We start from the raw sequence: 12,062 nt of genomic DNA, 5'->3' as shown, positions 1-12,062 counted from the left end.
AACTGCTGTAAACCTGCAGTAAATCTGCCGTAGACCTGCTGTAAACTGCAGTAAACCTGCCGTAAATTGCAGTAAACTTACCGTAAACTTTCAGTAAACCTGCAGTAAATCTGCCATAGACCTGCTGTAAACTGCTATAAACCTGCTGTAAACTGTAGTAAACTTGCTGTAAACTGCAGTAAACCTGCTGTAAACTTGCTGTAAACTGCAGTAAACCTGCTGTAAACCGATGCTGACCTGCTGATCTGCTATCCCTTGTCCACACACTGAGCCTACCCTAACCCTACTAACCCTACCCCGCACACAGAATGGACAGATGGAAAACAAATAGCCCTTCAGCCTGAAGTTAGAGGTTAATAAAACAAGTCAAAATGACCAAATATGAGCACTATGACTCATATTTAACTAAATAAAAAAAACATCCAGCAGAATGAGTTTGACACTTTTATTATCATTTAAAGTGATCGTTTTTGAACAAACAAGGCACTTAATGAAACTGGAACCAGGCCTGATCCTCCAGACCCTGACCCCCTAGACCTTGACCCCCCCAGGCCCTGACCCCCCACACAGGTTTAACACTCAACAACATTTAAATTCACAAAAACAGAAATACAATAAACAGGAAACAAATACAATAAACATCTACAAATAAAAGCATTTGACCCTTAACCCTGAACCCCAGTTCCAGTGTGGAGTAAAAATATGAACAAGAAGAAGAAGAGACACAGTGTTCGAAAGGACCGTCAAACCACAGGGGCACAGGTAGGGCTAGGGTTTGCCCCAACCACAGGGGTATGTGTCTCAGAATTAAAAAAAGTGTGAGCGCTTCCTTTAAAGTGGGTTCCATGTCTTTGTGTTGAAGAAGGTCCACTGAGTCCCGGTTCTGGTCCTGGTTTTGAGTCCTGGTTCCGGTCCTGGTTCACTGGTGGACATGAGGCCTCAGGGCCTGAAAAAGGCCCTCAAAGGTGGGCCGGTCTGGGAGGTCCCGACTCCAACAGCGCATCATGAGCTCAAAGAGAGAGGGCGGGCAGAGGGGCGGAGCATACAGGAAGATCTGGAACACAAGAACAGGAGAACGTCAACAAAGGAGAACATACAGAGGTGAGGGTTCAGGGTGGACCTGGGCTCTGAGCTACTCAGTTGGAAAACCAGATGATTTTCACCATCATATGCTGCCTTTCCACCACATGGAACCGGCTCGACTCGGCCTTTTTGTATTTCCATTCCATAAAAGGACCTGGAATCTGGTACCTGGTACTAGTTTTTTGGAATCTGGTACCTGGTTCTAGTTTTTTGGAATCTGGTACCTGGTACTAGTTTTTTAAATCTGGTACCTGGTACTAGTTTTTTAGAATCTGGTACCTGGTACTAGTTTTTTGAATCTGGTACCTGGTACTAGTTTTTTGGAATCTGGTACCGTGTACTAGTTTTTTAAATCTGGTACCGTGTACTAGTTTTTTGGAATCTGGTACCTGGTACTAGTTTTTTGGAATCTGGTACCGTGTACTAGTTTTTTGAATCTGGTACCTGGTACTAGTTTTTTGGAATCTGGTACCTGGTACTAGTTTTTGTAATCTGGTACCTGGTACTAGTTTTTTGGAATCTGGTACCTGGTACTAGTTTTTTGAATCTGGTACCTGGTACTAGTTTTTTGAATCTGGTACCTGGTACTAGTTTTTTGGAATCTGGTACCTGGTCCTAGTTTTTTGAATATGGCACCTGGTACTAGTTTTTTGGAATCTGGTACCTGGTACTAGTTTTTTGGAATCAGGTACCTGGTACTAGTTTTTGTAATCTGGTACCTGGTACTAGTTTTTGTAATCTGGTACCTGGTACTAGTTTTTTTAATCTGGTGCCTGGTACTAGTTTTTTTAATCTGGTACCTGGTACTAGTTTTTTGGAATCTGGTACCTGGTCCTAGTTTTTTGAATATGGTACCTGGTACTAGTTTTTTGGAATCTGGTACCGTGTACTAGTTTTTTGAATCTGGTACCTGGTCCTAGTTTTTTGGAATCTGGTACCTGGTCCTAGTTTTTGGAATCTGGTACCTGGTACCAGTTTTTGTAATCTGGTACCTGCTACTAGTTTTTTGGTTCCTCCTCCTCTGAGGTTCCAGGACTGGGGACCAGATCCTAAAGGTGACACTGTGTAAACACTGCAGACCTCTGATTGGTCAGAGTGGTGTGTGTGCCCCGCCCTTTTCCAGTAAATCTGTCAGTAGGTGAATCCACATGATGACAGTCTGTAAAACTACACCATGGTTTGTCCAGGAGGTTCAGACGCAAACATTCAGCAGGAGTTTGACCAGACAACAGGCAACCAGTGAGTTTATCAGCAACTGTGAGCAGAGCACACAGAAGGAACGCACCGCATCGCTATGACGACCAGGGACTGGAAAGAGGGAGGATCTGGAATGGAAAGGGTCTGGAGTAGGACCTGGTACCAGAGTGGAACCGATCTGGAATAGGACCTGGTACCAGAGTGGAGTTGAGCCGGTTCCACGTAGTGGAAACGCGGCAATAGATGGTCTGGTCCCATCAGGTCCTGGACCAGCTGACCTACTGGTTTACTTCAGGTCCTGGCCCAGGCTGTGGCTCAGAATTTGTCCACTTACTGGACGTACCAACAGGACTCAGATCTCCTACCGTGGGTGGTCTTTCCATAGAAGGTCTCACCTGTGTACCCTGGTCCCTGGTGGTCCCTGGTGGTCTCACCTGTGTACCCTGGTCCTTGCTGGTCTGACCTGCGTACCCTGGTTCTGGACCCTGGTGGTCTCACCTGTCGTCCCTGGTTCCTGAAGAACTCTCCAGTGTTCTGGATGACCTGCTGGTCCGACAGCAGACTGTACGGCTGTTCTTTACACAGAGTGAAGATCTCCCACAGCGTCACACCGAAGGCCCACACGTCTGAGGCAGTGGTGAACTTCCCCTGGAAGACCAGGGACAGGGACAGGTTCAGGGGCTTGATCATCACATTTAGGTTGAAGGAACCTGCACCAGTAAACCTACTCATGGGTTCCTTTTGGATCTTCCATGTTCTAGATGTTCTCACCTGAACACACACTGGTTCCTTCAGATCTACAGTGGAGCTGGTTCTAAGGTCTGGTGTCTGTGTGTGGTTCTAGGTGAGGAGGAGGAGAGGAGAGGAGAGGAGGAGGGGGAGTACAGGAGCCTGATTAAGGACTTTGTGGACTGGTGTGACCACAACCATCTCCAACTGAACATTTCCAAGACCAAGGAAATGGTTTTGGATTTTAGGAGGAAGAGGTCCAAACTGGTGCCAGTCACCATCCACAACACAGGGGTAGAAGCTGTCTCCAGTTCCAGGTACCTGGGAGTCCAACTGGACAACAAGTTGGACTGGTCCTGTCACATGGAGACTCTGCACAAGAAGGGCCAAAGTAGACTTTATTTCCTACGGAGATTCAAGTCTTTCAACATCTCCAACCCTCTTCTGTGCAGCTTCTACCAGACTGTGGGGGCTGGTGTCCTGTTCTTTGGTGTGGTGGTGGTGGTGGTGGTGGTGGTGGGGGGGGGGGGCTCGCATTTCTGACAGAAACAGACTGAACAAACTGATGAAGAAAGCGAGCTCCATCATTGGGACTGGACTGGACCCAGTTCAGCGGGTGGACTGGACCCAGTTCAGCGGGTGGACTGGACCCAGTTCAGCGGGTGGACTGGACCCAGTTCAGCGGGTGGACTGGACCCAGTTCAGCGGGTGGACTGGACCCAGTTCAGCAGGTGGCTCGGGTGAGAATGCTCAGGAAACTGGACTCTATTTTGAAGAACACATCTCACCCACTTCACCATCTTGAGGTGTTCAGAGAGAGCACCTTCAGCCACAGACTGACTCCCCCCCCCCCCCCCCAGGACTGAATGCAGTAGGAGCTCCTTCCTGCCGGCTGCCGTTAGACTGTACAACACCGCTGTGCCAGAAATGACTGTATGTTGTGCATACTATAGGTGTTTTATTGTATTGTATTATTTACATTTACTTTATTGTACATTTTATATATATATATATATATATTTATGTTTATATATATATTTATATATCTTTTATTCTGTTCTTAAACACTTCTTTGTGCCATTGTTGGTTGTATGTGGGTGTCTTTTTGTGATGGGTCAGTGTGTTTTTTGCTTGAACTGTTTGTACTGCTGCTGTTGTAACAAACAATTTCCTGCAAAAGATCAATAAAGTATCTATCTATCTATCTATCTATCTATCTATCTATCTATCTATGTGGTTCTCCTGGGGTGGAACCTACCAGCAGGTCTGGTGTCTGTGTGGTTCTAGGTGGTTCTCTGGTTCTCTTTGGGGTGGAACCTACCAGCAGGTCTGGTGTCTGTGTGGTTCTAGGTGGTTCTCTTTGGGGTGGAACCTACCAGCAGGATGCTCTCCCAGGCCATCCAGCGGATGGGCAGCACCGCTCGTCCCTGGATGCGGTAGTAGTCGCTGCTGTACAGGTTCCGGCTCATTCCGAAGTCTGCGATCTTGATGGTGAGGCGTCGGTCCAGCAGACAGTTCCTGGAGGCCAGGTCCCGGTGCACAAAGTTCAGAGAGGCCAGGTAGGCCATGCCCGAGGAGATCTGGACCGACATATGGAGCAGGTCCGACAGACTGGAGGACAGAACCAGAACCAAGGGTCAAACTGGTTTCCATGGGCAGGGTTAGGGTCAGGGTGGACTAACCCTAACCCTAGAGTAAAACAACACAGAGAAGACCAGGACACAAGATCACAGAGTGGCACCTGATGTAAGGGAGAATGTTAGCATGTGTTAGCATGTGTGCTACCTGACTGAAGGTATGTTGTTAGCGTGTGTTAGCGTGCTCTCCATCTCCCTCTGCGACAGGAACATGTGCAGGTCTCCGTTCTCCATGTACTCGGTCACCATGCACAGGGGGTCAGAGGTCACGCACACACACAGCAGACGGATGATGTTGGCGTCGTTCAGACGAGACATGATCTTGATTTCCTTCAGGAAGTCGTTTCTGACAAAACAAGGGATAAGTGCACAGTTGAACTGACAGTTGAACTGACAGTTGAACTGACAGAAGACATTGAACCCGTTCAACTGGTACCTGAACATACATATCCCATTGAACTGGTTCAACTGTACCTGGACTGGTTGATGGCATCAACTCTCAGATGTTTGACAGTTGAACTGACCTAAGCCATTGAAGCGGTTCAACTGCACCTGACCCATTGAAGCGGTTCAACTGCACCTGACCCATTGAACTGGTTCAACTGTACCTGACCCATTGAACTGGTTCAACTGTACCTGACCCATTGAACTGGTTCAACTGTACCTGACCCATTGAACTGGTTCAACTGCACCTGACCCATTGAACTGGTTCAACTGTACCTGACCCATTGAAGCGGTTCAACTGCACCTGACCCATTGAAGCGGTTCAACTGCACCTGACCCATTGAAGCGGTTCAACTGCACCTGACCCATTGAAGCGGTTCAACTGTACCTGACCCATTGAAGCGGTTCAACTGTACCTGACCCATTGAAGCGGTTCAACTGCACCTGACCCATTGAAGCGGTTCAACTGCACCTGACCCATTGAAGCGGTTCAACTGCACCTGACCCATTGAACTGGTTCAACTGTACCTGACCCATTGAACTGGTTCAACTGTACCTGACCCATTGAACTGGTTCAACTGTACCTGACCCATTGAACTGGTTCAACTGCACCTGACCCATTGAACTGGTTCAACTGTACCTGACCCATTGAAGCGGTTCAACTGCACCTGACCCATTGAAGCGGTTCAACTGCACCTGACCCATTGAAGCGGTTCAACTGCACCTGACCCATTGAAGCGGTTCAACTGTACCTGACCCATTGAAGCGGTTCAACTGTACCTGACCCATTGAAGCGGTTCAACTGCACCTGACCCATTGAAGCGGTTCAACTGCACCTGACCCATTGAACTGGTTCAACTGTACCTGACCCATTGAACTGGTTCAACTGTACCTGACCCATTGAACTGGTTCAACTGTACCTGACCCATTGAACTGGTTCAACTGCACCTGACCCATTGAACTGGTTCAACTGTACCTGACCCATTGAAGCGGTTCAACTGCACCTGACCCATTGAAGCGGTTCAACTGCACCTGACCCATTGAAGCGGTTCAACTGCACCTGACCCATTGAAGCGGTTCAACTGTACCTGACCCATTGAAGCGGTTCAACTGTACCTGACCCATTGAAGCGGTTCAACTGCACCTGACCCATTGAAGCGGTTCAACTGCACCTGACCCATTGAACTGGTTCAACTGTACCTGGCCTGGGCCGTGGCGTCGGCTCTCAGCTGTTTGACGGCCACCAGCACTGCCCTTCCGTCTCGCTCTGGTAGAGGTGACCCCTCCCCCAGGAACTCTGGCAGACCCTCAGCCTCACACAGGTGGACCTGCACAAACCAGACCGGACCGGACCGGATTTAATCCTGGTCCGGATCGGACCCTGATGACCCCCCCCCCCCATTGACCCCGCCCCATGACCCTGCCCCCCGATGCTCACCTCGCCAAACTGACCCTCCCCCAGCTTCTCCCTGAAGATCAGCTGTTGCCGTGGAAACTCGGCGGCAGAAATGTCCTTCCTGGTGAGCGAGTCGACGGTCAGGGCGGGGACAGCGTACATGTTGCTACCGGTAACGCCCTGAAGACGCACGATGTCAGTTTCTGCGTAGTGAGGGGCGTCACTATGGAAACACTGATGGGGCGTACACTGGGTGACATCGGGCTCGGCGTAACCTCCTCCGCACGCTAACGGACACAAACAAACGCAGGTTAGACGCTGAAGGTTCTACAAACAGGAAGTAGAAGAAGAAGAGCATCCATCCAATCAGACGTCTGGGTCACTCTACGACAGCGAATAGAAGCGCTAACCTGAAGTCATGTGACAGGAAGTCAGCAGGAGGAGGTGATGGGGGGGGGGTTTACCAAAGAGGAGGACTGAAGGAGAAGAAGTTGAAGAAGAAGAACATCCGTCCAATCAGAGGCCTGAGTCACTCTACGACAGTGGAAGAAGAAGAAGAAGAAGAAGACGGAGAACTCATCTGTACATCCGTATGAAAAGGAAGAACTGAAGAACAGTTCAGTTCTAGAGAAGAAGAAGAAGAAGAAGTGAACAGACAGACGTGAGCAGCACTCAACAAACCCTAATGGGGTTATAGGGTTAGGGTTCGGGTCATGGGGTCCGGGTCATGGGGTCCGGGTCATGGGGTCCGGGTCATGGGGTTTGGGTCATGGGGTCCGGGTCATGGGGTTCGGGTCATGGGGTCCGGGTCATGGGGTTCGGGTCATGGGGTTCGGGTCATGGGGTTCGGGTCATGGGGTCCGGGTCATGGGGTTCGGGTCATGGGGTCCGGGTCATGGGGTTCGGGTCGTACCCATCTTGTGTTGTTGCCAGTGTTTACCTGAGGCCTCGGCGCTCTCAGATAACTCTGGCAGTTTGGTTCTGAACGCCGCCGGGTTCTGGTACTGAGGGTCCAACAGGAAAACCCGCTCATAGTGAGGGTCAGCGTTGACTGGGCCTGAGGAGTCACATGACTGATTAGAGCTGGGGTCAAAGGTCACACATCAGTTATTTATCAGAAAAGATCACAGTTTAAAGGCGGATTTAGGGTCCTGAGAAATGAACTGCTGATTACCCCCAAACCCAAACCCAAACCCTGACCCTGTAACAACCTGTGAATGTACCTGTGGGGGTGTGGCCTGAGCGGGGGGGGACAGGTGGGGTCTGGAGAACGATGGTGTCACTGCAGGACGACAGTCGGACCGTCACCTCCTCATCCAGGATCCGCCGAGGAGCCTGAAGAACCAGAAGAACCGAGTCTGGGGTCAGGGTTAACCACTGAGCTGGGGGGCGACAAGTAAGCCCACATCTGCTCTGAGAACTGGGGTCTGCTCCAGGTTTCTGCCCGGTAAATGTGGTTTTTCCTTCCTCTGTCTCCTAGTGTGTACCCCTGGAGGATTCTGTGGGTGTCTGTGAAGTGGCCTCAGAGTCGGGTTTATTCCAACTCGAAATGGAAAGGGTCATCAGAGAACGACTGTTATGATGTGGTGCTTCAGCAATAACATTTGACTGACTGAGGTGTGGTTCTCTTATCGTCTGGTCAGGGGGTGTGGTTCTCTTATCGTCTGGTCAGGGGGTGTGGTTCTCTTATCGTCTGGTCAGGGGGTGTGGTTCTCTTATCGTCTGGTCAGGGGGTGTGGTTCTCTTACCGTCTGGTCAGGGGGTGTGGTTCTCTTACCGTCTGGTCAGGGGGTGTGGTTCTCTTACCGTCTGGTCAGGGGGTGTGGTTCTCTTAAAATCTGGTCAGGGGGTGTAGTTCTGGTCAGGGGGTGTGGTTGGTGCGCTCTGATTGGCCGCTGGGTTCCTCACCTTCTCCAACACTTTGCAGACGTACTGACACCAGAGGATGAAGAAGATGATGAGCACCAGTAGCAGGATGATGGTCACCAGGCAGCCAATCAGAACAGGAGTCTTCCCGTCGTCGGGCGGAGCACTGGCCGATGGGTGGACTGATGGACACAGCAGGAAGACGAGTGTGATGACGTTTGAGGACAAGTGGACACCTTTAAACCTGTCCTACCTGTCCCAGGTCTTGAACCTGTCCTACCTGTCCCAGGTGTGGTGGTCCAGTTGGTTTCCTGGTTCACTGAAGGAGACGTCACCACCAACAGGACCTGTGTAGGGAGGACGGTGTCCTCTGAGGGACAAACAACAGACAGTAGTTGGTTGGACAGCCCCGCCCATATGGGATTTATGGGCGGGGCTGATGCCGATACTGGGGCGAGCCCAGATCCGACTTATGAAAGAAGAACACTGAAATACAAAGGATGGAATAGTGTTCTATTGGACTAGGGTGTGACCTCAGGTTCTTTTGTTTGTTTGTTTGTCGTTAGTTTGTGTGTCATTTGTTTGTTTGTCTTTGGTTTGTTTGTCTATTGTTAGTTTGTGTCTTTTGTTTGTCTTTGTTTATCGTTAGTTTGTGTGTCATTTGTTTGTTTGTCTTTGGTTTGTTTATTGTTAGTTTGTGTCTTTTGTTTGTCTTTGTTTATCGTTAGTTTGTGTGTCTTTTCTTTGTTTGTCTTTGTTTATTGTTAGTCTGTTTTTTTGTTGTTAATTTGTGTATTTTCTTTGTTTGTGTGTTTGTTTGTCTTTTGTTTGTTTGTTTATCGTTTGTGTATCTTTTGTTTGTTCGTTGTTTTGTGTCTTTTGTTTGTTTGTGTGTTTGTCTTTTGTTTGTTTATCATTTGTTTGTCTTTGTTTATTGTTACTTTGTGTCTTTGTTTGTTTGTCTTTTGTTTGTTTATCGTTAATTTGTGTATCTTTTGTTTGTCTGTTTGTGTCTTTGCTTGTTTGTGTGTTTGTTTGTTTGTTTGTGTTTGTTTTACCTGACTGAAATGAGATCTCACTGAACATCATCCAGACGTCGGCGAAGGTAAACCTGCAGCGGATGGATGTGGCCGTTTGTTGGTTCAGTGGCACCGTGACGTAACGGGCGCTCGGGTTCCGGTCGTCCAGAACTGTTTTAAAGACAACAGGCTCCGCCCCCCAGCCCGCAGTGAGGCGGGGCTTAAACCAGCAGGTCACAGAGGAAAAGATCTTCACGCCGCGGGAGAACATGTTGTTACTGTGAACCTGAAAACAGGCCGATGCAGAAGGTGTCAGCGCCGCAGCGGTGTTCAGGTGTGTTAGGGTTAGGGTTAGGCGTGGGTTAGGGTTAGGCATGGGTTAGGGTTAGGGTAAGGCGTGGGTGGGTGGGTTAGGGTTAGGCGTGGGTGGGTTAGGGTTAGGCGTGGGTGGGTTAGGGTTAGGGTTAGGCGTGGGTGGGTTAGGGTTAGGCGTGGGTGGGTTAGGGTTAGGGTTAGGCGTGGGTTAGGGTTAGGGTTAGGGTTAGGCGTGGGTGGGTGGGTTAGGGTTAGGCGTGGGTGGGTTAGGGTTAGGGTTAGGCGTGGGTGGGTTAGGGTTAGGCGTGGGTGGGTTAGGGTTAGGGTTAGGCGTGGGTGAGTTAGGGTTAGGCGTGGGTGGGTTAGGGTTAGGCGTGGGTGGGTGGGTTAGGGTTAGGGTTAGGCGTGGGTGGGTTAGGGTTAGGCGTGGGTGGGTGGGTTAGGGTTAGGGTTAGGTGTGGGTGGGTTAGGGTTAGGCGTGGGTGGGTTAGGGTTAGGCGTAGGCTGCAGAACCTTCATGGAGGTGAAGTTCTTCTGCCGCTCGAAGCTGAACTCCATCTCCACGCTTCCCTGAGTGCCGGCCGAGTCGTTCCTCCAGCCCAGGTAGTCGTAGCCTGGCCACACGTGGTACTGACGGCTCCGCAGGAAGTCGTCCAGGCCCACCACGCCGTCCGTCAGCTGGCCCAACCCGCCCGACAGCCTCCTATTGGACGAGACATGTGTCAGTCACACAGACGGACAGAGCGGTGAGGGCGGCGTGCGCTCACAGCGGGACCTGCCTGCGCTCGTGCGTCCCGTCGTATGTGGAGTCGTTGAGGCTGGCGATGAGGTAACCGGGCCGCATCATCAGCTGACCCTCGGGGGCATCGTAGGAGATCAGGCCGTCTGTGGAGAGAGGGCGGGGCCATCTTCAAGGGTGGGGTCATCTTAAAGGGTGGGACCGTCTTAAAGGGCGGGGCCGTCTTAAATGGTGGGGCCATGTTAAAGGGTGGGGCTATCTTAAAGGCTGGGGCTATCTTAAAGGGTGGGACCGTCTTAAAGGGCAGGGCCGTCTTAAAGGGTGGGGCCGTCTTAAATAGTGGGGCCATGTTAAAGGGTGGGGTCATCTTAAAGGCTGGGGTCATCTTAAAGGGCGGGGCCGTCTTAAAGGGTGGAGCCATCTTAAAGGGCGGGGCTGTCTTAAATGGTGGGGCCATGTTAAAGGGTGGAGCTATCTTAAAGGGTGGGGCCATGTTAAAGGGTGGGGCCATGGTAAAGAGTGGGGCTATGTTAAAAGGTGGCACCATTTTAAAGGATGGGGCAATCTTAAAGGGTGAAACCATCTTAAAGTGCAGGGCCATTTTAAAGGGTGGGGCTGTCTTAAAGGGTGGGGCCATCTTAAAGGGCGGGGCAGTCCCCTGTGGCTCTAGACTTTGTGGATTCAAACGTAGATTCTGGGGTTGTATGGATAAATTAACTCATATTAATTCATTGATTAAGTGACCGTCTCTATCAATGATTCAAATGTTTCTGATTGGTTGGATTGATTGATTGATTGTTGACATATCACATACCTGCTGTGGTTACATTTTATTTACCATCTGCTTCAATTATGATCAGAGTCAGAAAGTGTGTCCCCATTGGTCGGAGTCGTACCGTCCCATTGGCAGCCGTAAAGCTCCACCCTCATGCACACGGTGGTCGACACCCTGGTGACCGGGATCAGGCGCACATATCGGGTTACGATGGGGGGGTGGAGGTCATTGATGACGGACGTGTAGGCGTTCCTGTTCCCCTCCATCACCTGAGAAAAGCCAATCACAGACCGACCCTTTAAAGGCGTGTCCTAGTCTGAGCCAATCACAGACCAGTCTGGTCTCATAGATTCTGTTCCTGCTCTTCTATTGGACTGAACTGGGGTCAGTGGGCGGATCCCAGTGTGAAGTCTCCATTCTACTGGTTCAGCTGTGTGCTGATGCCGTTGCTATGGAGACTGGCAGGACCAACAGGAGGCGGGGACTACAGCTCATTTCCTGTCATCATTTCCTGCCCAGTGTTACCATCAGCCCATCCACATCCGGTCCAGTCCGGTCCGGTCCAGTCTGGTCCAGTCAAGTCCAGTCCACTCACCGTGGATCCGAGCCGGTTCTTCCAGGTCTTCCAGGTCACTCCGTCTCGGCTGTAGTTCAGTCTGTACGCTCGAGCGAACTCGTTTCCAGAGTTTCTGGCGAACCGTCCCTGAGTCCCAACGACCGTCATAAAGGTGAGTCTGCCCAGGTCCACCTGAGGAGAGAGAGAGAGAGAGAGAGAGGGAGAGAGAGAGGGAGAGAGAGAGAGAGAGAGAGAGGGAGAGAGAGAGGGAGAGAGAGAGAGAGAGAGAGAGGGAGAGAGAGGAGA

General features: G+C 50.5%; 1 protein-coding gene across 1 annotated transcript in view; it reads right to left on the bottom strand.

Annotated features, from left to right (window-relative positions):
* Positions 1-545: 545 nt before the first annotated feature.
* ddr2l (discoidin domain receptor family, member 2, like) overlaps positions 546-12,062 on the bottom strand; it is a 16,353-nt gene continuing 4,836 nt past the window's right edge. Inside the window, exons 5-19 of the mRNA XM_030130306.1 lie at positions 11,796-11,948; positions 11,322-11,469; positions 10,466-10,571; positions 10,200-10,389; positions 9,411-9,657; positions 8,633-8,722; positions 8,395-8,534; positions 7,710-7,821; positions 7,427-7,543; positions 6,529-6,773; positions 6,291-6,418; positions 4,795-4,992; positions 4,386-4,620; positions 2,779-2,928; positions 546-1,054 (exon numbers count right to left, since the gene is read on the bottom strand). Coding sequence (XP_029986166.1) covers positions 920-1,054; positions 2,779-2,928; positions 4,386-4,620; positions 4,795-4,992; positions 6,291-6,418; positions 6,529-6,773; positions 7,427-7,543; positions 7,710-7,821; positions 8,395-8,534; positions 8,633-8,722; positions 9,411-9,657; positions 10,200-10,389; positions 10,466-10,571; positions 11,322-11,469; positions 11,796-11,948 — 2,394 coding nt within the window. The 3' untranslated portion in view covers positions 546-919. The remainder of the gene's footprint in view (positions 1,055-2,778; positions 2,929-4,385; positions 4,621-4,794; positions 4,993-6,290; positions 6,419-6,528; positions 6,774-7,426; positions 7,544-7,709; positions 7,822-8,394; positions 8,535-8,632; positions 8,723-9,410; positions 9,658-10,199; positions 10,390-10,465; positions 10,572-11,321; positions 11,470-11,795; positions 11,949-12,062) is intronic.

The sequence above is a fragment of the Sphaeramia orbicularis genome, unplaced genomic scaffold, assembly GCF_902148855.1.
Source record: "Sphaeramia orbicularis unplaced genomic scaffold, fSphaOr1.1, whole genome shotgun sequence".
NCBI classification, from domain to species: domain Eukaryota; kingdom Metazoa; phylum Chordata; class Actinopteri; order Kurtiformes; family Apogonidae; genus Sphaeramia; species Sphaeramia orbicularis.
The sequence above is the reverse complement of the archived record's forward strand: the minus strand, read 5'-3'. Positions and strand labels throughout refer to the sequence as shown.